A 27,516-nucleotide genomic window follows, 5' to 3' on the forward strand; every position below is an offset into this window, starting at 1 on the left:
TAAAAGGACTTTTCGCGGTGGATTTAAGTTTGCGGTACAACAGAATTCTCAGTCTGCTCCTTCAGATTTCAGATATTAGCACCTTCGCTACATAACACTTAGCTACTATGTTAGTCCCAGAGCTTTTGAAACGTAACAATTTCAAAAGCGTGTTAAAGTTGCAAAAAGACCATGGCAGTTTATCTGATCCAATTTTGTTTTTACATTTATTTTATAGTTATTTTCTGAAGTTTAATTCGCAAAAACTGGTGTGACTTTTGTGAGTTTCTGTGAACTGTACTTCAGACATGATAAAGGCTGACTAGTAGTATGATAGAGGGTACACTGTCTAAAAATGCAAGTGTGCTAGAATTTTCTTCTTATCTTAGATTCCTAAAACTACAAAAGGAATATCTTGCCACAAAAAGTCAAACCATCACTACAAACATGCAAAAGACAAACGAAAGACACCACACAAATGAAGAACACAAAAAATCATGAGAGAAACCAACATCCCCAAAGTCCTTATAAATGTAACAGAAAGTTGAGATTTAAGGTTAGTATGATGAGGCACACAGGGTGTTACCACATCAAGCATGCCGACTTTACCACCAGCTAGAGTGCCCCAGTTTGCGCTTCAGATAACGTTTCCACTGTCTGTCGGGTGAAACCAACATCATTTCACCACAGGGAATGTTAGTTTGTAATAGTCAAAACTAGCGACACACCAGTCAAACGATAAGACATTAAACTAATCCTAAACCATCAATATAACACTTCTACAATATTTCTCAACATCTGGTTAGATATTATGGTCTACATGTATATCAAACTACTAGTACCTGTTGGTACCAAGAGTTGATGTCATACATATTTGTGTACCTGTTGCCATAGTAACAAACATGTGACAATCAACAATATTGGTCAGTTATATGATGAGCAGCAAAGCACAGCACAGCAGTTAGAAACAGGTTACACTCAAACTCTACTTCCATTGCCTTTTCAAACACACACAAAATCTCAGCTACCACTTCAAGTTTCTGCCCACTATAATTTTGGAAGAATTTTTATTACATGTATGCTGTCAAAGTGAAAGAATAATGATACTGACTTCAGAGCGGGAACAATTCTTTCAAATACTTCAGAGTAGTGTTGATTCTAATTTACATGTCTCGTATATATCCTAGAACTGATCAAAACAGTACACTTATAAGTTAATTTATTATCAGATCAAATTGTGACAATAAAAGAACTTGTCATGAAATCAGAATCTGAAATGCCATGAATTTCACGGTATGGAACAGCATTATGACAAATTTCATTTTATTCTATTTTATTTAGCCAGGTACAGAAAAATCAGGTCACTTTGACCAGTTATTTATGTAGATTTGGGATTTGAATAACATTCTTTCATTACATTGACTAACAGCCTTTTGTAAAAATCAAAACTTTGAACAAAACCGAAAGATTCTGCTTGGTTATGTTATCACTCCATCCCTCTCTAGTGTGTGTTTGTGAAGGCCCTGGACATGAGGTTCCTAACGCAGTAGACTTACCACCCTTGTACCCTTGTTACCACAGGTTAAGATGGAGCCAGACGGACAGGAGAGATAGTGAAGATGGGTGAGAAGAACAGTCATTGGTCAGTCATATCAATACATGGATTGGCTTAATCTCCAGGCAGATTTACCAGTGGCATAAGATAGTATCAACGCTGGCTAAGAAGTACAGCTGGCCAAAGGGAGTCATCAGCCACTGGGTAGCCAAACACACTCCTAGGCCAGCTTCACTCCTTTGCAGCTTTTGATATTATCTTATGCTACCGCAGGATCTGCTTGGAGATTAGAATTGGCAGTCAATATGAGATGTACATGCTTGGCACATTCATTCACATGCATGGTAGATATATCGATGAATTGCATTGTTACAAATAGCAGTGCCCCCTGTCAGATTCCACATGAACTCCAGCATGACTATGTTTGAAGACTTCCAATGAGCCACAAAAGCATTGACAAAGCTGCTTTTAAACATGCTATCCCACCACCACCAGCAAGCAGCATGATGACTGGGTCCTGGTGAAAGCAGTCATTAAAGTTGTGTCCAAACATTTAAATCATACAATATACACAAATACTCTCATACATTCTAGAATCATGACACATCAGCTGAACATGCACTTAATTTTCAAATACGTAAAGATGTCTGAAAATCAGGTTTCTAGTATTATGTGTCTTGTTGTCAGGTTAACAGAAAAAAATTTATATCACAACCAATAGTCACCCAATAGATGCAAGTACATTAATCATGTCATCATACATTATGTTCTTCCCTCTTCATGACAGAACTAAACTTGTTACCACCCCAATGCAGAAATATTCCATGCAAGACAGCTGTCATTCAGTCTACAAATCATTGTGAGTGACATCTTGAGTACCAACTAAACTCCCTAGTTTTAAACATAACTCCAACATACCTCCCAGATCCGCCACTGCCGATGTCAGGTAGGTATGGAAGTCTCTTGATCTGTATGATGCTGTCGTAGATGGACGGTTGGAGCCACTGCGAGATCACGTTAGCCACGAGGACGGCTATGAGGACGGGCAGGATGTGCGCTATCTGTCCCGTCAGCTCAAACACGATAACGGACGTGGAAACGGTGTGGGTTACCGCTCCTGATAACGCTGCAGCACCTAAAATGTGATGAGAAGTTACAATATTTGTATGTCATAAAACAACTTGTTGCCATTCTCTTTTCTTGTAAAAAAAAAAGTAAATAAAGAAAGATACAAATGTAGCATCTTTGTGCAAAACAACATATTGCAAGCACCCTGGAAAAATGTGAACATCATTTGAACTTACAAGATAACATATTCTCAGAAAAATAAATCCCTTCATCCAGGGTATGAAAAATAGTTATCATCATCATAATGACAGCCTTTCATTCTTCATCGGAGCTATCATGAACACATGTTAAAACATTGTGACTTGAGAAACCCTAAAAGCTAGGCACAGTATACAAAATGGACATATGTAGGAGGCACTACTTCCAATTCCATTTCCTTTCAATCCATGCATATTGCTGGAAAAGAGTTATTACCTCCATGAAATGGAGGTATTGTAGTGATAACTGCCATTTGTTTGTCCCGACAATGTCTGTCAGCACGATAACTAGGATGGATGGGTTGTTTTGATATATGGCATGTGGGTAAGTCTCTACATGACCTTGCCAAGGATTGGTTAATGGGAAGAAAACCTGATCCATTTCACCCACCTGCTACAGCATACCCCCCTGGGATGATCCTGTGGGGGATCCCATCTGACCTGACCCCCAGGGGAAACCAGGCAGCCATACTCTCGCCCACCAGTCGCCCAAACGCAGCACCTACAATCATTATGTAACATTAAACAGGTTTGCAACACTGACCTCTCGCTGTAGAAATATTATCAAACATTGTAAATACAATGCTTTTAAACAGTAATTTTACACAGAATTTGAACATTCTTCAATTGGAATACTCTGCATGAGTTCAATAAATAACATAGCCTGGATTTCAGCTGTGTTAGCTTTCAGTCAATGATGTTTAAATGGTAACGGCTCCCTTGTTGGTGGGGTAGCCATTGTCAGGAGCAGACCCAAGCTAACAAGACTGGACTCCAGGCTTTGAATAATAGGCATGTTGGTCACAATGTACTCACCAAGTACAAACACAGGAATGAAGACCCCGGCTGGAACAGGTAACGTCACCGCCATAGCTGACATCCAGAACTGCAAGGAAAGACGTTTGTTGCTATAGTTCATTTCTAAATGTTTACCCCTTTTGTCAGCTTTGATTTCCAACCAATAACCCTAGACAGTACTGTGAAAGAACAAACTTTTGTTTGGAGTAGCATACTTCAGTAATATATCATTTTCCTCCAGTTGACATCATTTCTTGTGGCAGGACACTTCTGCTCAATCCTAGAGGTAACGATGGATAGTGTCACACAACTATGGAATGGGATTTGTAGCTGTTTCAACGAAGTACATGTATGTACACAGCATACTGTGTTTGAGGAGAGCCCCAATATTAACCCCACTTATCACTATCAGCTGTTACTGTACGTATGGGTCTATCCTGGTATGACTGGACCAAACCTACTAGTCTGGTTTTATGCAGCTTGTACTTACTGTGCAAAACCAGTGTGTGACCTCCTTGGCAGTTTACTAGTTCACTAGTTATGCAACAAACAAACAAACAAACATCTAAGCTCACATTCATGACTATAAAGATGACGAGTGTGACAAATATGTTGGACTGTGGATGTTTCCAGTGACTGATGATGAGTTCCTCGTCCACGTCAGCCTGACCCTTGGTCCACGTGTGGTTGTCAAACAGCTCGTTTATTGCTTCTTTCTGGGTCAGCTGCGAGGAAAAGTACAAAAAGTTCTTAGACTGAAGATTTCAATGGGATCATCAAGACTTAATTTTAAAAACTCATGTGAAAAATATTAAACTACTATAAAACAAAAACTTAAGATGTTTCAGCTTAACCAATTTCTAACCCTTAAAGATTAATGTTTAATGTACAGATATATATCAGTTTTTGAAAAGTCTTCACCATGTATTGATGATACTGCTAATACAATGTGTGTCTCACTTGTAGGATTACTGTACTACAGAATTGTTACAATCACAAATTCAAAAACACCACAAATAGCTCCTTTTCCCTACTACTCCAAAATAAAACCACTGTGAAAGGAGAGAAATATTATGTTTTGGAGAGAAAAATTAAGTTTTGAACATTATGACAATACAAAACGGCCTAGTAAACTGATGAAGTAACGATGGACACTAGCTGGTGCATTACGTCAAAGGGCAGTTATACCAGCTACATAGATACAGATACAGATGAGGAAGTTGGATACTGACCTCCCCAGCCATGTACTGATAAACATAAAGCCTACAGTGTTAGGTGAATATAAAGTTATAACTATAACAGTCTAACTAAACATCATGACTGTACAAAATGGCCTGATAAACTGATGAAGAAGTTGGATACTGACCTCCCCAGCCATGTACTGCCCCAGGCCCAGGGGGAAGGTGAGAGATGAGACCACAAAGGCGATAATGGCGGGATAGATGAACCGGCTACATGATGGAACAAAAGGCACATCAACAACTTTCACACATTTACATTTGGATGAGTAAAAACAGTCATTTTGAAACTTTGTTGTTCTAAAATAGTATACAGTTACGTTATGAAGGCATTACAGTGAAAATACATCACATCAATGTTATCGTGAGGTATGAAATTTGATATCTGGTCAAACGTGGTCACAGTATACACTATAATATCAGTGAGTACAATGTTGAAGTTGTATGTGTACAACAGCTAACATACTTTGTGCATCTATTGTAAGTCCTATTTTCAGCTGGAAATTTTTCATCGTATCTTCTAACACCTGCTCTTCTGAGGATATCAGTGACAGTCATTTGGATTGACAATGTACAAGTAGTTTTAACTACATATCAAAATATGCTAAGTGTGAATACAGAAACAATAGTTGATCCAGAAGGAAACCTACATTGTACATGTATGATACATGACCTACAAAGCTAACATACAGGTTGTACATGTAGTCAAGAATTGTTGGGGCTTACTGAAATATGTGATGACACTACAGATTATAACTGTTGTATTATGGTGAAAAAATCTTAAAACAGTAACTTAATTCTAGGTCTATGATTATTTTGTGATAAGCATTTGTTATTATTGTGAAAATCAGGAATTTTTGAGGAGCAAATTAAGAAGAGATATTAGTTGCCAGACAGAGAGAGTACATGTAGGTAACATATTTGGCTTACCTGGCCCTTTTCATACACCAGGCATGCAAGAAGTAGAAGAGAGTTGAATGAAGACAGACTGTGTGAGTTTCGTTTTGTGTTTAAAACAGTGTATTCATGCATGTTATACAAACTATAGAAAGAATTATTGTTGATAAAAATAATGCAAACCTGAGGATGAGATACTTAAGTATGTGTGTAGTAAGAAATGAGTTGAATTAGTGGAATAAACAAAAAAATAATGGTTGGCTGTGAAAAATAAGATAAAACAAGTCTAGAAAAGAATTACTGTAATATATGAGTCAGAATAAATGTTTGTGTGTATCAGTTATGAAATATTACCTTAAAAATTTTATATTACTTAAATTAATATATAGTACATGAAAAGAGATCGCAGAGGCATGACATATTGCATCAATAATTTTCTGATTTTCCTTCGATCTGACAGCTACCATACATGTAAGTTGACCTGATTTTGTAATATCCATTGTGCTAAATGTCTTCTGTAATCATATTTGTTTTATATTTTTCATAAAACTTGACTGTTTTGTTCTTACTTTTTCTGTAGGAAGTAAGTTAGTCTCCTGTGCTTCCTGTTGAAGTATACAACTTGTCTGTGGAAGTACACAAAAAGAGCCCCTCCAAAGCCACACACAATCCTGGGGGAAAGAAAGACATGTTAATCAATGGTGTAAATGACTAAGCAATTTTACTTATTTACAATATACAAAATGTACATATTGGTTACCACTTACTGTTGTAGTACAGTACAAGCCGCTTAATTGCATGGCCTATTTGCCAGTGAATTTCGTGCAATTATGCAAAATCCGGCTGGTGCAATAATGCAAAGTTATCCAGCTGTACCGTACCGGTTTGGGATTTGGGGTTTCTGTGCAGTTAACAGAAGTGTGCGTTAATCCGCTGTGCAATTACCTGGCTTCTACTGTATTGGTTTTCTGTATTCTACTGAGTAGTAGACAAAACCATGAAGAAGAGGCAGAAAGTATATTTCCCATGAATCATGAAAAAGAGCAACAAGGACTGTTTTATGGGCTTCAATGCTTGTTCTTACAACAACTCCACCTACCCTATGACTGCAAAGGCCAACAGCTCCTGTACATCAAAGGGGTAGTCTACTCTGAACTGGGTCTTGAACAGGGCAGTGATGGTTTCTGTACAGTTCCAAAAGAAAAGAAAAGATTATCAAAATCATTTTCAAATCACAGTAAACATTCTTACAATTTTGTTGCAGCACTATGAGTTGAGATTAAACTGATACCTACAAAGTACATTGTATACAGTATACATGTTTGAATTGTACTAAAAGGTATATTGTAATCAGGGCTATCTTCATCAGGTCCCATCCTTCCGCCATGGATCAGAAATTTGCTTGTTGGGACGGAAAATAATCTTATCCCATTCTTCCCAAAAATAAACTGTTGAAAATGTACTTTTATAAGGTTAAAATTACTTATTTAACCAGAACAATCTAAAACATGGTCTCCCAAAACAATGATGAGGACAGAAAAAAATTTGAGCTGGAGAGAGCCCTGATTATAATACTTGAATGTTATGGAGAAGAATCAAAAGCACACATCCTTAAAGCACACATCCTACCTTCCTCCCTGTTCCACACAGCCAGTAGTCTGAAGATGAAGGCACCACAAACAGCACTAAAGAACCCCCGCCAGTAGTTTCTCACAGCAAAGTATGTTGATGTTACCTCTATACTGAATAACACACCTGGAAACGATCAGAGAAAAAGACAATGAAGTATTAAATCTTGCTGTGTAATAAGCTATTCACAGTGGATACAAAACTTGGCATTACTGGGAGATTTTAATATATAAGACTAAATCTGTCTACCAATCAAAGCAAAAGTTCATCTTTTAATACCGTGGACCAAATAGCATAAATGACAAATGCTATTTCAGGCTAAAAGATAAAACCACTTTCTGATAAAAAGGCAGTACATTTGTATGTTTCATTTTACATAGTTTCTCCATGTGGTATTGCTCTCATTTGCTTTGCTCTATACATTTTGTAGTCATGCACATTTTACTTTGTAAATATGTCCTCCTTACCCCCGATTGGTGCAGCAAAGTTACAGGAAACACCCACTGCACAGGCTGCTGCTAACATTTCACTGTTTCTGGATTCATTCTGCAACACAGGGAGCATACAACATTACACAGGGATAACGTTATAGTATTATATATGGCTATGAACATACTGCTAGGTTAAAGAATAAACCTGGAAGTTCATTGTATTTAGTTATAACTGTGAAGAACTCAAAGTGGTTGCAACTTGAACTACTTACCGATTCGAATTATAGTGGAAGCAAGATGCATTTCTTAAACTTGTACAAATGTTTAACACCTACATGACCTAAGAATAAAGCAAGGATTTTATAACTTGTATTCTAACTAAAAAAAGCAGGCTCTTACCTCATAGATACCCCTGAAAGACGTGACAAGTTTACTGAGAAGTTGGGCAACCATACTGGCTATGTGTACAAATGGACCCTGCAATACAAACAACAGTGTTAAAAAGATGTTTTCAAATACTAACTTAGATAAACTATTTTCAAATAAAAACTTATTCCCAATGTGACACACAGACATGTGAAAGTAATACACATAGTGCAATCAACTTTGTCTTCATGTATGTTCACCGTGGCAGCAGGTGCGTGTAAAAAAAGGTTAAACTTGGTAATTCATTTGCTGTTGGTAATGATAAGTTCATGTTACAATTCTCAGCATGAAAAACCGTGAACATACAAAATATAAAAGTACTCTAGAAAATAAGGAAGTATTTCATATCAAGTAAGGACCCACTTCCTTGCCGAGGGGAAGCCCGCTTCCCAAGGCGGTGATGAGTCCGATGATTTTTGCGATGAGAGTTCTAAACGACAGATACTCCTTCAGCACCACTCCCCGCAGGATGGTCTTCATCTCAGGGATACCAGAACCTGGGTGGGGGGTGGTGGTGGGGTCAATACGGTCAGCAGGTTTCAAACAACATTGCTTATACTAGACTTAGGCACATTCTAGACACAGTTTTTACCGATATCTGTGGATATGTCGGGAGGGATCTGGAACGTTGGCTGCGGGACACCCGTGGCGCTTGTAGTCATAAACAGCTATATAGCCTAATGAGCCTGCGTTATATGCTAATGAGCCCTCCCGAAGTCGGAACGCATCTACACACACGCTGAAGTTGTCGGGGACCCCTGCTAAGCTATCGTACGAATGGGCCGGACCTTTCGGGAGAAATTCTGCCAATATCTTTATGGCGATATTGCAGTTCCATCTAGACGCTTAAAAAAGGCTGTCAGCAAGAGGTTGTCTGCTCGCAGATATCGGGAAAAACTGTGTCTAGATCATACCTAAGTACAGTAGAAGCCGTTTAATTGCCAGTGTGCTTTGTGCAAATATCCGAATGGTGCAACAAAGCAAAGTTATTAAGCTGGAATGCACCACCATGGGATTTCGCACCATTAACAGAAGTGTGCGATTATCCATTGTGCAATTAACTGGCTTCTACTGTACAAGAAATAATCTTGCAATCTCACAGCAAAGTCATTTTTTGCATTCTTATATGACATGGACTTTTGATTATTAAATTACATATTACAATTTCAGACAAAACAACAGCAACAAGGTGATTGACATTGTAACTGCAACTACTGTCGGTAGTAAATTTGTGGTACCAAGTAAGGATAACCATACTGCAATCAGCAAAAATTTTAGTTTTGCTTCTTTTGTGAAGTCACAAAAACTTTAAGCTTATCTGTATTTTTCAATGCAAAATGCAACTGTATGACTGCACACCTCACGTGTGTGTCATCAATTTTATATAATGTGCAAGTTATACAGCCAGGGCTGCCTATCTAGCAAATGCATATTACAAAACACTAACCGAGGTGACACCTATAACTTACCTATAGCATTAGCAGACACAATATGGGTGAAACCAGCGGAAAAGGAGATGAAAATGACAGGAAACATCACCCAGGCCAGGTACTGTAGCAAGGGGTACTGGGACAGCTCCATGTATAACCAGTAGTGAGCTGAAACAACAATACAGCATCTACTGTAGCAAGGGGTACTGGGACAGCTCCATGTATAACCAGTAGTGAGCTGAAACAACAATACAACATCTACTGTAGCAAGGGGTACTGGGACAGCTCCATGTATAACCAGTAGTGAGCTGAAACAACAATACAACATCTACTGTAGCAAGGGGTACTGGGACAGCTCCATGTATAACCAGTAGTGAGCTGAAACAACAATACAGCATCTACTGTAGCAAGGGGTACTGGGACAGCTCCATGTATAACCAGTAGTGAGCTGAAACAACAATACAACATCTACTGTAGCAAGGGGTACTGGGACAGCTCCATGTATAACCAGTAGTGAGCTGAAACAACAATACAGCATCTACTGTAGCAAGGGGTACTGGGACAGCTCCATGTATAACCAGTAGTGAGCTGAAACAACAATACAACATCTACTGTAGCAAGGGGTACTGGGACAGCTCCATGTATAACCAGTAGTGAGCTGAAACAACAATACAACATCTACTGTAGCAAGGGGTACTGGGACAGCTCCATGTATAACCAGTAGTGAGCTGAAACAACAATACAACATCTACTGTAGCAAGGGGTACTGGGACAGCTCCATGTATAACCAGTAGTGAGCTGAAACAACAATACAACATCTACTTTAGCAATGGGTACTGGGACAGCTCCATGTATAACCAGTAGTGAGCTGAAACAACAATACAACATCTACTGTAGCAAGGGGTACTGGGACAGCTCCATGTATAACCAGTAGTGAGCTGAAACAACACTACAACATCTACTGTAGCAAGGGGTACTGGGACAGCTCCATGTATAACCAGTAGTGAGCTGAAATGATAATAACAAAAAACATCTTTTATACCCCTATACTGTCAAACAGCAGGAAAATGATTGGCTGACAAGTCTCTGAGCTCTGAGTGACATTTTTTGCTAGCAATGTGTCAGGAGCTATCTCAATCATTGCCAAGTATTTTGAGATCACCTGATACTTGCAAATCCCACAGACCCATCCAACATGACTTTCAGGTGAAAAATGTGTTTGAATCTCTGGCATTTCACAATTACAGTCAAACCCCATTAACTGTGTGACCAGGGCTTTCATTGCATAATATGATATGCAACTGTTGACATCCACACAATACAAGTTGTCACCACCTTTTGATCTATGTTGCACAATTCTATACAAAGTTCTATGTCAAGTAGTACAATGTATATAACATAAACTTAACATCAGATGACTTAAAACAAGACTCAATTCTTAGGCGACTGCCGTTAAGATTTTGTAAGTTTCGCAAAACCTCAAGTTTACTGTGCTTTAGACAAAATAATTGCTATAGTGTCGGCACAGATTCACAGTTCCTTCAAAGTGTCCTTGTTTAGAATAAGAAGGTTTGGATGTTACCTTTCTGGCACTTAGCGATGGTGAAGTCCACAGCAAAGCTGAGCAGGGCCATGGAGACCCCCAGGAGGAGCAGGAAGATCCAGTCTTCTCCGATCTTGGCAAACACAACATTTCTGCACCAGATCATGTATGCTGGGGAAGGCAAGGAGACACAGTTAGAAACTTCTAGACTTCTATTCATCAATTCTTCTTAATGTTCTTACATGTACTAAAATTGATTTCAGATGGGCCAGAAAGTAGGAGTACTCAAAATACATTGTAGTTTATTTCGTTTGTTGCAATCATAAGTGATGAATACAACCAATGCATATATTTTTCTACCTCAACATATTGAAGTATAATGTATGTGTAGGTCGACTAAATGTATTTTTAATCAGTGCAATCATGCCTCAACTCAAGTACATATAGCATCAACTCTATGGTTTTCCCTCTGCATGTGTATCTATAGCAGTACATGACCATTTTGGACCATAACCAGGCTTTTACAGAACATAAAAATCTACTGTTAGCAGAGTATATGTACAGCTTTTCAGAAGAAAGACAAGTTAAAATCATCTCCCTTTGACGGTGACATCATGGGTGAAATAAAGTGAAAAGTTCTTAATGACTTACCTGCTTCTTGCTTAAAATTTATATAATAATACAATGTAGCACAGCTACAACCATAACGTGTTCTACACACATACACCAGAGTCCTATGAGCATATAGCTACATATAATTAGTCTATGACACTAGTATGCATTTACATATTCAATACCTTGTCTCTGACTAAAGAAACAAGACATGCAGCCCATACTGATGGATGAAGAGCTACCTCCCAACAAAATCAACATAAAGAAGAAAATTTTGATGCTGTACAAGGTACATTGTACATATAGACTGATTGCCCAGAGACATGAAGAATAGAAACCTGATAATGTGTGGGGGATGTATTTATAAGCGTGACATTTTGATAAATTTGATGACGACAATGGGGACACAACTTTGTAAAAGAAACATCAATAAATGTCACACCTAGACACAAGTTCAAAGATATGTGTGACAATGCCTTTTCTGAGTTGCCATTGTTGCTATTGTACACAGTCAAGAAGGAATCTGTCTACAAGATACAACACCTTGTGCCGACAGACAAATGCATAATAATGTCAATGCACATTGTATTGCTGAGGCATATGATATACATCTACATAGATAATACAACAGTGCATTTTGTATCACCTTTTAAGGTACCATCCTGACCCGCATGAGGGGTGGGACTGTGGGTGAGTACCCTGTGTTGTATTCTTTTTGTCATATCCACTTAAGAAAACACACATTTCAATGCAACATGTCTGAAATTGAGACAGCCTGCTGTGCTCAAGAAGAATAGCTATCAACTCAAATGTCAGAATCCTGTATTCACATTTTGGACTGCTACATGCACAGTCAGGAAGTTACAATTAAATCATTTTATGGAAGCCTGTGGGATATAAGTAAAAGCCTGTAGGATTTCAGAATACCTGTAAGGGACGTTATTACGTCCCAGGCATGACATAAAGTCACGCATATATACACTAACTACAGATGTATGGGGGGGGGGGTATAGAAGTTAAAGATTATACTACATCAGTAAGATTAGCAGGCATTATGCTAACTACATGTACATGCAAGCATTATTTATACCAATTTGTGTGGATGGGATAGGGTGCACTTACTACATGTACGATGTAGTGTCAGGGCTTAACAAGTTTCCTAAAATTCACTTGTCCTATCGGGAAAGTACATCAAAATTTTACAAGACCAAGGCCTCAAGCCAACTTTTTACTTGCTCGAAACTTAAATATTTATAAAATGTATTTTCATTGTCAGCAATAATAATGGAATTCCTTTATCATTGACTCTATTTTTCTGTGTTGAATAAGCTTGATACATGACTGTGAAAAGTCTCACACATGTAAAAATCTCATTTGCCCCATTGGGCAAGTGGCGTAAGACATGTGCTTGCCCGATCAGCATTTTCACTGGCCTGGGACAATTAGTCTAGTGGACTTGTCCAACCCTGATTTAGAGAGGGTGCAATACTACATGTACATGTAGGGTTTAGGACTGCATGTGGTTTGTTGTTTGTACCTTGCACCTCAGGTAGAGCCTCCCACATCCTCCTTAACACTGGCCACAGGATAGACAACAAGGAGAGAGAACAGAGAGGTTAGGAGGGTTAAACGTACAATGGAGGTTAGCTGAAATCTTGAAAATTAGAGAGAGAAGAGAGAAAAAAGCTGTAAAACCAGCAGAGAAAGGGACTGTTCAAGACACCATAATTCTCTGTATTGCTATGAATAATCTTTAGTAATAATCATAGCACCTTTTGATGTCATTTTCAGTTACCTGAACATGTACATTTCTGTATATGTTAGTAACTGATACAAAAGTAATTCAACAATTGGTAGTTGCCAGTATGTTGTACTCAAGAGATGTATACTTCAGGGGTTGTATGTATAAGTATGAACAAATGAAATATTAGTATACAATTACTAACGCAGTTAATTAAACAACACATAATCACATATTATGCTGGTTGTACCATGGGGTCTGCAAACTTTAGTCTTTCAGTTTTTGATACTGAATTTCAAGACACAGTATACTTTCAGGAATCTGAAGTAAGTTCAGTGCCCAGAAGTTTTCTCTGCAGACTCAAAAAAAAAAAAAGAGAAAAAAGTTACTGCAAAGTTATTTTAACACAAAGATTCAGTGCTTTAAGGTAAACTTCTATCAACTACAATTGATGACTTGATAGCTACTGGATATGTTCCTGACCCTTTTTATTGACAGACTTGTAAGTCAATCTATGATCAAAGTAACTTATTGATCTGCTGTCTCGCAAACACATTTACTTCTGTCCAGCGGCTGAAGTTATACATGGACAAGTGTTGTTATTTTCCCCTTGAGCTTTTATAGCTCGATAGTCGATGCCTAATGTTGGTACAGTTGATTACCTTTCTGACATTTGTGTTGTTTGATCTGGATTTTGGGTACAGTCCATTAAATGTCCGATTTTTTAGTTTTCCTTGGGGCTTGAATACAAGACGCTACAACAGTTGAATAACTTTCTGATAAGTGTGTCATTCAATATGGCTTTGGGTCATAGCTCGTACTATAATCAGGGCTCTGATTTCTGTAGTGACATACATTTTGTACCAGGTCTGTGTAACTGAAACTCTGCTGTCCAAGGCTGTCTAGGACAATGCAAACTTGAAGGAAGTTGGAGGCTGAAACTGCCTCTTCAAGGTGGCCAGACGACGTTTGGCCTGACGCTATGTATATAAGCATGATTTAATCGGGCTATACATATGTATTATACCAAATGGACATATTTCAACTTGTAAAATCGTATAAACATTTTTTTTTTGCAATCTTAGATATCTCTCATTAGCAGCATTAGACTTAAAGTTAAAGTCAAATAACACAGGTTGGGGATTACGCTGTTTGAATACAAGTAAACCTGTACTGGTCACAAAGGACCACCAGGCCATTGCTTTCACTTTTCGCAGTCCCTTTGATTGTTTTTCCCCTATCAACGAAATCAATAAAAACAAATCCTGTCTAAAGAGTACAGTACATTTCCTCACGTCCCTTGAGTCGTTACTACAGACAAGGTTTGACTGTATTTGAATAATGTACATTTGGGACCTGACATTGAAGTTAGCCATGCATTTCATGTACAGCGCCTGATTGACTTGTCTCTCTTGGGGCGCCATAAAAAACAGAAAGTAATTACGAGCACATGCCTTACTGCCGATAAAAGATGGAAGCCCTACAGCTGATATAAAGCTGTACATTAAAGTCTTATTGATCCTCAGCAGTGGTTGAAACATTCATCGATCTGTAAGGGACAATTAACATTTTAGTCCATCATAAAAAAGTTTCCAAATTTTTGTATCCTCTAGCCTACGCAATTGTGCCTAATTGATGGATTGCATTGGTATACAATAAGGCTTGCCTAAGGACTGTTGCATTAGAAACAAATCAAATAGGAGGAAATAAATACACTTATATATTATGTTTTCTGTGATACAGTTCAACAACCTCTTATAACTTTTTGTATTTGTGCAACTACATTGTTCAAACAACTTTAAATTTATTTACTTTTGCTGTGGTTTTACTTGCAGTAGGAGAAAAAAGGGGTAAAGTTTTCTTTTGTGGTGTTAACTTGAGAATTCATAGTTGAATCAATTCTGTAGAACACTGTAATAATATATATATTGGACAGGACACACATACAAATGTATTTGCGACCAGAAAAAATGAGAAAGTTTTAAGATTTATAAATAATAAATAATAATCTTTATTGCAAATTCATGCCCGAGGGCTAATTGCATACAAAGTAAAGCAGTAATGGTATACATAATCATACTTAACAAAGAAGGAAAATTATATTCATAGATAAATCAAAAGGGAAATAACGTCTTATCCAAATCTATATCTACTTAAGCCATTTGATGGGTTTGACTTTGACTTCTTTTCCGTATGCAGTAGGAGATGAATTGTCCAACATTTTCATACATAAAGGGGTTGGACGACTTAAGCAAGAAGATTGTTTTTTGTTGGTCGGTAAGGTTATAAAAGCTTGGCAAAGTTTTGCAGATTTAAGGGAAAAGTTTGTTTCTTTCGGAATTGTAAACCAGAGACCATTAATGCATATTTGTTGCAGTCTTGTTTGATAGACCAGCCTTATGTAGCAAGCAGAGCTGTGTGAAACATGAGTAGCACTGGTAGCACAATGTGTACATAGTGGCACAGATGAAGGCATGTTCAAAATAGCTGGCCTCCTTCCCATCCATGTGACTGGGCTGCAGAATCTCACACCTTCTACTGTGCAAGCCTCCATAGCAGGCTCTCTGGGCATTTTTTTGTGTTTTTTTTGTGCTCATAATGTACTTTTGTGGGCCATTTCTTTTTGTACTGGGTTGCTTGTGCTGCGGGCTCGTAGCTCGGCACAAGCGACCCAGTACAAAAAGAAACGGCCAGCAAAAGTGTATTATGAGCACAAAAAAAAGGCCCATAGAGCCTGCTATGGAGGCTACCACCGTGCATGCTGGGGGTCAGTGACACGAGTGTGACAACACTTTCACCCATGCTGTATCCCTGTTAGGATCTTCTGAGCTTTTCCTGGATTACAATCCTACATGTTTAGGATACCCAAAGACCGAAAATGGCTCCTTCGAAATTCCTAGTATGCTGTTGTTTTGCTGATGAATCCATACTTATTGAAGGAAACAGAAGCACAGACATAATGGTTGTTATATTTGCCACAACTAATAGACAGCAATTTGCCACACACGGAATCCAATGGTTACAAATGTGGGTTTGACATGTTTTTTTCCTATGACGTTGATAATGACAGATGTTAGCATTAGGGCTTAAAGTTAAATTACCTTTAAAAAACCAAAAGCCATATCTAGAATCTAGTAGAAGGTGCTTTCTCTCTTTGATCACTATCTTCCAACTGGTACTATAATGAGTATAAGCGCCTTTGTTCCGACTCTCACAACCATGGTCACTCACGTACACAGGCCATTGGTTTTATCGATCTCTCTGTTATCAAACACGCCGTGATATTAAGGGAGGTGTTACCAACATGTCTTTTAGAGCTTCATGAATGGCACACTGTCTATAATAGCGTTACCGTGGTAATGAAGGTCATAAATTTACCAGATACAGCTACTGTAGATTCAGTTATTTTTGCATGGATTTGATATTTGTAGGAGTGAGAAGGAGTTTTCTGTGGGGTTTTATGTTCGAGACTGAAAGAGGCACTGCAAAAATATTACTTCTGCAAACATTTTCAAGACTTACAATATAAAGTATCAATATCTTTACAGTTCAACTGGACATACATAGTAACTGCTCTTTAGCAAAACACCATCTTCGCATGCAAGCGTGGTGGGCCCTCGTGGCTAATTATACATTGAATTGAACCTGTCACACCTAGCTAAAGTTAAAATATGTACTACGTAGCTCAAACTCTACCTTGTCAGAATCCTAAAAAGAAATTCATTGAAGAAATCATTCTGCTCAAAAACTATTCAACCTATTAATGGTAAAAGGGGGCCTGATTGGAAAATGGGAATGTAAATGAGTGGAAATGCGAGTGATCACAGTTTGGCCTTGGGTTGTATCACCCTGTGTGTAAGCAATTACTGGTATACACAATTTCACTATTTACATGTTTTGACAACTATGTACAGTTTTCAAGGAAGTTATCACACTGAGCAAAGGTGTAAAATTATAGTACAAATATCATAAGGGATTCTTGACTTGAAAATTAGGCTGATAATGAGTAATTTAAACAATGATATATTATGTAATAGTAATAAAAGAATATCCCTGGAAAACAAATCCTATAGTGGTTATGCTAAACAAAGAACTGTATTTGATTAGGCTACAACTCAAGCTTTAAGGTTAGCTGCAATATTTCTCGACAGCCTCCAGCTCGACTGGGTCAGATCACATCAATACATCTATGTCTTCAAATAGCTGCAGCCATCATCAGAAATGTATCTGTATCTACCGGGTTTCTCTCACATTGATTATTTTTACTTCAAAGAGCAGACGAAATTTGGTGCAAAGTTGAGATCTGAACACAATCTGTTCTTGGTACTGAAGTATTCTCTGTATCTACTTTTTTTCACATTCTTTATTTTTACTTCAAAAAGTAGACGAAATTTGGTGCAAAGTTGAGATGTGAACAGTACATGTATCTGTCCCTGGTACTGAAGTATCTTCTGTATCTACTGTTTTTTTCACATTGATTACTTTTACTTCAAAAAGTAGATGAAATTTGGTGCAAAGTTGAAATTTGAACAGTATCTGTCCTTGGTACTGAAGTATTCTCTGTATCTATTGGGTTTCTCTCACATTGATTATTCTTACTTCAAAGAGTAGATGAAATTTGGTGCAAAGTTGAGATGTGAACAGTATCTGTCCTTGGTACTGAAGTCTTGCTATAATTGTCTCTTAGATGAACCAACAGTTATCTACCACTTTAATAGTGGCAAGACGGTATCAAAAGGACCAAAGGTACAGAATTGGCCCTGTTAATACTCCTGTATCTGCCCTTGGTACTGAAAACTTGCTATCACTGTCTCAACACTGTCTCAAATAGATGAACCAACTGTAATCTACAAACAGGTTTAATGTTGAAAGACAGTATCAAAAAGACCAAAGGTATGGCACTGGCCCTGGCCCTGGCCCTGTTAATACTCTCTTGCCAACGATAAATCTACTTGGAGATCTGCTTGGAGATTAAGTCAACTTGTAGGACAGGTTACACGGTGAACAACAGCCAGTAGACTGTCCATGGTACTGATTTTTTTGCACAAAAATGTTGTGTAACACAAAAATGCAGATAATATCTACAATAACATTGAGCTACTAAAAACTGCAGGTTCCCATGTACTGGTGAGATCTACACGGAGTCCTCCCTTCTGCTGTACTTGTAACAAATTGTTCTGCCAGATCATTCTAGTAATGCTGAAGAAGGATGATGGATGCTGCTCCAAACGTCCAGAAGTAAATCTCTGTTTTTTTATCCAGTTGTAAATATTGAATTGTATTTGAAAATTTGCTAGATGTCTAACCTTCATAAACGTTTCATTACCCTTACTGTCTGAAATTTTAAAAAAAAGGGACAAGTAAAATAGCTGGTACAAAAATAGACTCAATTAGCAGTATCGGATTTCCAGGACATTAGATTCTCTGCTAACTGATATCAGGTCAAATGGGTTAATGGCACCATGTGATTACTGCCATAGGTCACATTCAATGACATCAATCTTACTAAGCACACTACGTCATGTTCGGCTGTGTCAGTGTAAGGCCTAGGAATAAAATGTTGTGTTACCTGTTTGTGTTTCCCTACTTTCCTTAGAAAAACTTGCCGACCCTAGACTTTATTTTGGGTGGGCAGTGAGTCACATAGCTTCTAGTTAGAACTGTTATTCAGCCTGCGTTCTATTGAAGTAAAAACACTGCTTGTCCTAAAGGATAAATGTATACTTCACAAAACAGAGTCCTTTGTAGTGAAAATGGACCATTGTTTTGAGTATCGCCCATTCATAAATTTTCACAGATAATCAGGTTAAATCCTCTGGACCTGATCCTCGGTACCCACCTCTATCGATGGACCTGCTGTTTTACATTCCTTATGATTTAAGATTTTATCTAAAGTATTACTCTTACAAAGACCATGCTAATCTAATTTCATTCGGTGGTTCACAGATTTTATAGAAAGACACTAAACCATAAAAACATACCTCGATCATGTTGTAAAAGTACGATTGTACTTTGGTTGACAACTTAAGCTTCAGAATTTAGTGAATATTCAGAATTTCTTCCCAGCCCTCTGTTTTCATGTTATTGAAAACTGAGAAACAATGAAATGAACTGTTATAGCCTAATCACTATGGCATTCTGCTCTGTGTCAGAATCTTGCCATTTCATATGTCTGATGACTCAATCTGTCACATAGGATATTGCAGTTGTTTCAATATTTTATACTGACTTCTACACTTGGTATCAATATATATACATAAATGTTTTAACAACTTGACATAAATACAGTGTCAAAAATCCAGAATATAATCCATCAATTTACATCAATGTTAGAACTTTAAAGTAGTAAATGCTAAATGAAAGGACTGTACGATAGTGAGTAAGTGACATATGACTGGCTAATCTAAAACTTGCAAACAAACTGACTCACTGGTTTGTTGCTAGATATTGGATACGTGGTAAGAAAAAATCTATTTTTCTACAATATTCATATCTTTTCACAAGGACTTAACTAGAGGTAGGATGGGGATGGAGGTTTTCGTGCTGTTGCAAATGCGCATGCTGTGTCAACTTTGCATTTGCAACAATCCTGTAGAAGAGTAGTAATAGGGGTGGGTACCGGTACAGAAAATTCATGTCCAGGTCAGGTTCAGGTCCAGAGGATCAGGTCCAGGTCCGGACCTGAACCTGGACCTGATTTAGTATGTGAGAACTTGTGAATGGGCAATACTCAAAACAATGGTCCCTTTTGCTACAAAGAAATCTGTTTTATGGAGTATTCGACTCCCACTGGCATTTTAAAATCTAACTGCCTTTGTATGATTGACTGTAAAACTTGGTAGAAATGACTAATAATATAGTATAAACTCTACGCTACTTCTGTCTTGTTATTCTCCTCGACCGGTAAGCCCCAAAACGTGTAAATGCCTGATCATATAATCTGTTCATTCTCCAATAGGTCAAACATCCGGTCCAACAATTTCTTTCAGGTCCGTTTTTTTCTGTACCGGTCCAATAGGAAAAAACGGTTTTGTACCGATACACCATATCGGTATCCAGCCCTAGTAGTAAGGCAATGGAATCAAATGTTTGCATTGTCAGAATGTCCAACCTTCATAATGTACAATACTGATAATTTCACTCCCTGTCAGAGTGACAGTCCCATATGTAAATCCAGTAGACATCTAAGATTCACTTATAAGACATTCCCTCTCTTCACATTAATGATAATCCAACAGTTATGACTGATTATCAAGATATGTTCTTACTAAACCAGCTTTTCCTGTCAATGTTGGCAGGTGCAGATATTGATTTTTATATTCTCACGAGTAGTAACCCATGACACTGCAGCCGTCTTTTCATAAATCCATAACCATCACCATTTCTATAAAGGCAGTTATATTAAAGCATGTTTATTGTCGTAAAAGCTTCAATGATCAGTTCAGTTGAGACCTATAATAACAATAATATCAGCGTTCAAGTTATGTATGAATTATGAATGTAATATGTTGTCCACTTCCATGAAACAATTGATACGAATTTATTCAAACATACAAATGTGGAAATTTGCAAATTAGTAATAGATCATTTTTTCAGACCCGTAAAAATAGTTTCACCTCGTGTGATTTTTTTAGAGAATATTTAGTGTCAATGTTTTACTACATAGACTCAATATCTAATTATATGACTGAGATGCGCTTAATGAAAATATACAATTTTCCCTTTAGAATATCATTTGATCACCCAAGAGAAAGGATGTGATACCAACAGCATATACATATCAAACTACTGTACCCTCACTTTGCAAATGTGTGAAATTCACAATTCTTTTTAGACAATTTAAACACTTTCAATACTGGTTGAGCAGAAATATGGTATGACTGACAAAGGCCCAGTACGTAAGAACTCACATTTGCATCTCTGCCATCGTGACTCCTCCTTGTATTTCATGAAGGCCGCCCTTCGCTCCTTTTCCCGCCTCCTCTCGCGCTGCGCCCGCAGCCTCTCCGCTTCCACCCGTGCATAGTCACCGAGCTCTTTGGTGTATTTGCCATACATCTGTGGAGGGAGAGAGATGTACAGGTATTGTACTAGTGATACAGATATAACACATGACACTGAGTTTTAAAAAAGGTTAAAAAAAATCCTTTTGATTGGTGTATTTGCCATACATCTGTGGAGGGAGACAGACATAAATGTATTGTACAGCATGTCCAGAACTCAAGATATCAAACCTGTAAGATCTACTGCAGTACCGTAACAAGCCACTAGGGGGCCCAAAATCTAACCGCTTTGAGGTCTCATCAAGACCTACCAACATACCAAATATCAATACAATCCATTTAGGCATTCTTGAGTAATGCTGTTTTTCTACACTTAAATATACCCACAAACACTCCTCACCTCACCTCACCTCACCTCACCTCACCTCACCTCACTACAAACACTACCCAAAATATAACCTTCTTGGTGAAGGTAATAAGATCGACACATGGAAACAAAGTACAAAGGAAAAACAAAGTCCTTTATAGAGCATAAGGTATTGACACATTAACTGAAAAGCATGTAGCAAAATCCTTTGGAATACATTTCAAGTAACCATATAATTATAAGATACAAGGTATTGACACATGGATATGAACTAACCTTGGAGACATTAATGAAAGTTTCAAGTGGAAGACATTTAAAAAAAATCTTTACCAGACAAAATTTTTTATCTAAATAAATTACATACCTATGGGGCAAGATTAGAGTTCATAAACCCTCATTATGGCTGTCGCCATTTTCTGATAGACTTCTATCAATGTACATTGACTGTCCTAAGGCACTTTTAGTACATTTTACTTTATCTTCAATATTGCACACTGTCCCTATAGAACTAATCATATAAAGTGTGCATCACTTAACTACTGTATATTAATAGCAATACATGTTGTTAGAATTACTTTCCCTAGATCAGAAATTGATACTGCTTGTTCTGTAATAATGCTACTACTTTGTCGGCAAAAAAACTTACAGTTAATTCTTTATAAGTGCTTTGATAAATATTACGTAACCACAGTTCAAATAGAGCTTTACAAATTTTCTTTGATTCATCCTACAAAGTACTTCTAAGGATTTAAATGTGTGACTTTGACTTTCCATTAAGTGATTAGATAAGTGAGTAAAGAGTAGATTAGCTAGTCTATGTTCAGGGCTCGAAATTCATTTTTGGGTGCACTACATAGAATAAAGTAGAATATCAGAATAACCTAATTGCAAACCTACTAAATAAGTAATTTGATCGGCGATCTTCAGAAATCAGAAGTACTATGACAGTCATTTTATTATCTTTCTAACACAATTAGATGTAAAGAATATGGTGTTTATTAGTATACTGACATCTTAACATACATAAGCCTATGAAAATATTGGGGTGCACCGTGTGCACCCACAGAAAAAAATTGGGTGCACAGCTCCAATTTTGGGTGCAAAAAAAAAACAGTATTTCGAGCCCTGATGTTTTATTCCGATGTTTTATGGCTCAGGTTCCCAGGCTCACAATCACAGCCAGAATTCTGGCGGAATCCCCTGAATTCTGCAGAATTAGTCTTCTTCGTGGAGACATCTAATTGCAACCTATATATACATCCTCCTTTGATATATCATACCTACAAATATCAATCCATCTAGTCAATCTATTTTGAAATAAATTTTAAGGTTTTTCGGAATTAAAGTGTTTGTCCGAAATTATACTGTCGCCTGTTTAGTATATGTACATCCTTGGAGCTATAGTAGTCTACCCTGTTACAAAGTTTTCCAATTTCCCAGACACAGTTCTGGAGTTTGGTACCATTGATTTTTTCTCCCTCTTCTGTAAATCATCCTCCCTTATTACTAAATCCTGTGACCTTGTAGCCCTTCAGGCCTGGGTAGAGACAATAGATAGATTGTGGGGAGGCCCTGTAGGCAGCAGGGGAGAATCAATCTGTTACTTTAATCTCATGGCGCTCCTTAAAGCACAACCTATTTGCCTGAAAGGTATTTCAACTGTATTGCAATGTCTTCCATGGTTGGTACTCTCTGACAGCAGTGGTGAATATTTGATGTGGTTACTAAAATATACATGATTTCACACTGCAAAACCAGTCTTTCTTACGTGTGATATTGTCTAATATTGAGATGACTTTCCTGAATATACATGTACACTCCTGTTTTACATGCAAGTCATGTAAGAATATTCCTTCTTTAAGAAATTTGTTAAGAGCTCTTAAAAAATGCAGTTGCAGCAGGGTCACAGTCTCCAGTAAAAAGTGGTCTGTTGTAACTCATGTATCAAAGTTGTGACCTTTTCATACTGTAAATGCCATATATCAGAAACTATAAAAAGTTAATCATAACTTGATGACAAAACTTTTGCAAACATTTATCTCTTATCATTTTTTTCAGGCTGCATCATTTGTATCCCTTGGTTAAGTTGACAATGACAAAGTTGCTTCTTGTTTCCGAGGCATTTAGGGTACAATAAACTATGGGACTGGGTTGGACTGATTTATTATAGTGTAACTCGATCTATCACCATATTTTGTACATGTATTATCAACTCAGTAAATCATTCTACTACTATTTTGTAATTCAATCCATTACCATCCAACGTGAATTTCATTAAGTTCACGAAATAGATTTTGATAGATGATCAACTTATTTGCCAACACAATTTGGTATCTGAACTAGGTTACTAGTAATAGTTTGCTTAATCAATCAACATTGTCTGACACTTGCCCTTGCCTAAATTTGTCGATAAAAAGTTTGTTTCCATGCCCCAGTTTCCTAGATACTTCAATCAAATTGTTTGTAGTCACTTGGTTGGCAAATGGTAGCGGGCTTTTAGCTAGGATTTTATTATAGGAGGTCAAAATTTCTTGGTGAGTTGGAGTAAGTGATATAGGCGCAATTGCAGTGGAAGAACTGTATGGGGGGCATCCACCTTCCACAGTGCCCACAGAATTTTAAGTTAAAATGGTGTATTCTGAGGTACTGTAAATGCATTTAAGTTCGCGGGGATTTAGTTTTGCGGTAGCGGGAAAAGGGACTTTTCGCGGTGGTTTTAAGTTCGCGGTAGTAGCATGGACTATAGTCTCTTCTACCATTGAAAAATGTTCGCGGTGCAAAAACCTGGAACATTAAACCACTGCGAAAGTTTCTGCATTTACAGTATCTTGAAGGTCAAAAGTACTGTCAGAGAGGTCCAAATGATGCCTAGACAGCATGCCTGGCTAAAAGCCAGTACAGTAGTTCATAGGCCCTGGTAGTAACTGTGTGCTATGCCTTGTATATGTATGATACGTCTCTCTGTCAGCGATCTATTTCTGATACATACTCAACATATAGGGGGCAGCGACCCGGGTTAACAGGAGGTCAAGTCATCTAAGGTGGGAAAATATGGGTCTTAGGGTCAGCTGCCACTCATGTAACTATTGCTCTGTATGTGGGAAACTTTCTCTGCCAGAGTTTTGAGCTGAATTTTCTGTTCGTTTTATCTTTCGTGCACTTGAGTTGACAACAGGCATACAATGAAAGGAATTTCCCTTTCTATAAATACAGTTTATGAAGGCGTTATTGGAGACAGGGATGAGGTAGTATGACGTGGCTGACGTAGATACTGATATTATTATCATAACAGCAATGCCACTGTGGAAAACAGTAAATTTAAAGGGACAAAGCAGAAAAATTTGTGGGGAGGTTTTGTATACAAGGAGGTTTTACTTTTAGAAACATTCAAATTCTTTCACATTTGAAACTTCAACATAAACAATTCTGGTAAAATTTTTTAAAAACATTTCTCCTATTACTATTAGATTAAGAAAAATGTTGATATTGACTAATTGATGGTACATGTAACCATTAAAACTTAAACATTAATAGTTCTGCACAAGCAACCTCCATGGAGGTTCTACATAATATCTATAACATTTTTCCAAATAGAATAATGTTGACATTGACTAATTGCTATATTGAAAATTTTGGGAGCTTATTAACAAATCTTTTGGATATGTACATATCAGAAACAGAAAGAATATATAATTTATACAGTCTACTGAAGGACTCATACTAATGCTGTCTGGCATTTGCCAAACCTGGACATGTCCCCAGAGTGAATGCACGAACAGTGATGAATTAAAGGCTACGTACTGGGATGATTGTCTGACCTTTCTGGTACTGTGATGTCTACCTTGTGGAGTACTAATAACTATGGTCCAAACATGCTAAATGTCAAGTTTTACTTTACAGTGTAAGTTACAAAGATGAAAAATACAATTGTTTTGGTGTTGTTAGGAGTTTGTAGACATCAACATCTTAACATGTATTCATGCTGTTCTAAAAAGAAAGTAGTTCTGTACATAATTACACTTTACAGATCAGGGGCGTTGTGCAATACAGGGTTCTAGCCAGGATTTTATTTTAGCATAGTGGGAATGGCATGGTAGCAAAGCAACTAATCAGGAGATTGGTGTGGAAGGGGGGTCTTGGTCCTTCCACAGTGAGATTTGAAGATGTAGAGTTAAAAGTTAGGATTTTGGGGTCAGTTTTGAGTGGCATATCATCATTTTTCATTGTTCAGACATTTATTAGTCATTGTTGAACAAGCAAATGACAGCAAAGCACCACTACACTAGTTAAAACTTAGCGCAGTGGCCCTTATTTTAGCGTAGGGGTCACAAATTTTAGCGTAGTGGCCCACTACGCTAAAATGCACTAGCTAGAACCCTGCAATCGCTGTGGCAACTGTTACAGAACTTTTCTTGCTTACAGTCCTTTAACGTTACATCTGTACCGCCTAATATATAACTACATGTACTATAATACGGGGAGATAGAAAAGCCCTTCAAGGGTCTCCACAGCCACAGAACAATTATGAGTCTACTCTTATGAATTACAAGAAAGAAATGCTTTTAATCATTGTATCAATTAAGAGACTTACTCTATTTATGCATGCATTGTCGTTGAGATATTTCAATTTTTGTTTTGTTCAACAAATATTGAAAAACATCTGGTTCTTGGCAAGGGCAAGGAGGATGCTCATAACTCCTACTTGGTTGAGTTTTACAACGAAATACGAATCGTAGTTGACCATAAATTCTCCTTCAACACCATGACAATAATATTAATAGATATTTTGACACTTTTCTAGTACAATAAATATTCTTTCTCAAGTCAAGGACTGTTAAGTTGGCACGTAAACAATTTAATACTGTCATCCTGTACAGCTTGCTACCAAAATCCGGTTCCGCTAAACGAACGCATGAACGAAAAGCAAGGCGTGAACAAAATTTTACAATCAAATGGGCATCACTTTCCACCACTTATTTCTGAGTACAGTTTTATAGTTAGACAGTCGTGGGCCCACTTTAGCTCATAACTTAAACACGATAAAACAGTTACTTTCCGCTCCTGATTCTAGCGAAGTTCTAAAATTGAAAACAGTGGAGTAAAGCTTTACGAGTAGAGGGTTGGCGCCAGTCACACACTAGCTTAGGTTCGATCGATATGTTCATGAAATGCCGCGTATTTTTGACTGCTCGGAAAATTTTGGAGGCCTCCGCGTTGTTCACAGGAACTTCCTTTTGAACTGAAATTTCTCCCACAAGGTGAAGATATTATCAAGATGGTCCTGCCACGTTTATGACCCTTAAGAAGACTTAGAAAGTGACTTACCAAAGTTTGCTCGTAGTCGAGCTGCGACTTCGGTGCCGCCGCCTCCGCCATTTTTGTCCTTTTGGAGCAGAAGACTAGGTCAAGGGTCACCTCACGTCGTCTGCAAACAAAATATCAAAACGATAATTTTCTTACATTTCAACAGATGTATCATACAGTATTTCTTGAGAAAAGTGGAATTTTGTAGAATAGCTTACTATTACTTGATTTTTGTCAA

The 27,516-nt window shown here is 37.6% G+C and overlaps 1 protein-coding gene across 1 annotated transcript in view; it reads right to left on the reverse strand.

Annotated features, from left to right (window-relative positions):
- The window catches only part of LOC118430085 (chloride channel protein 2-like), a 42,488-nt gene extending 15,095 nt beyond the window's left edge, over positions 1-27,393 (reverse strand). The window contains exons 1-17 of the mRNA XM_035840794.1: positions 27,300-27,393; positions 21,515-21,662; positions 13,401-13,439; positions 11,291-11,422; positions 9,748-9,876; positions 8,642-8,775; positions 8,252-8,329; positions 7,889-7,967; positions 7,422-7,547; positions 6,892-6,976; positions 6,362-6,463; positions 5,024-5,108; positions 4,233-4,382; positions 3,676-3,745; positions 3,251-3,361; positions 2,453-2,669; positions 1,536-1,547 (exon numbers count right to left, since the gene is read on the reverse strand). Of these exons, the coding sequence (XP_035696687.1) occupies positions 1,536-1,547; positions 2,453-2,669; positions 3,251-3,361; positions 3,676-3,745; positions 4,233-4,382; positions 5,024-5,108; positions 6,362-6,463; positions 6,892-6,976; positions 7,422-7,547; positions 7,889-7,967; positions 8,252-8,329; positions 8,642-8,775; positions 9,748-9,876; positions 11,291-11,422; positions 13,401-13,439; positions 21,515-21,662; positions 27,300-27,350 (1,748 nt within the window). The 5' untranslated portion in view covers positions 27,351-27,393. The remainder of the gene's footprint in view (positions 1-1,535; positions 1,548-2,452; positions 2,670-3,250; positions 3,362-3,675; positions 3,746-4,232; positions 4,383-5,023; positions 5,109-6,361; positions 6,464-6,891; positions 6,977-7,421; positions 7,548-7,888; positions 7,968-8,251; positions 8,330-8,641; positions 8,776-9,747; positions 9,877-11,290; positions 11,423-13,400; positions 13,440-21,514; positions 21,663-27,299) is intronic.
- Between the last annotated feature and the right edge of the window lie 123 nt (positions 27,394-27,516).

Source organism: Branchiostoma floridae, chromosome 14 (genome assembly GCF_000003815.2).
Source record: "Branchiostoma floridae strain S238N-H82 chromosome 14, Bfl_VNyyK, whole genome shotgun sequence".
In the NCBI taxonomy this organism is placed as follows: domain Eukaryota; kingdom Metazoa; phylum Chordata; class Leptocardii; order Amphioxiformes; family Branchiostomatidae; genus Branchiostoma; species Branchiostoma floridae.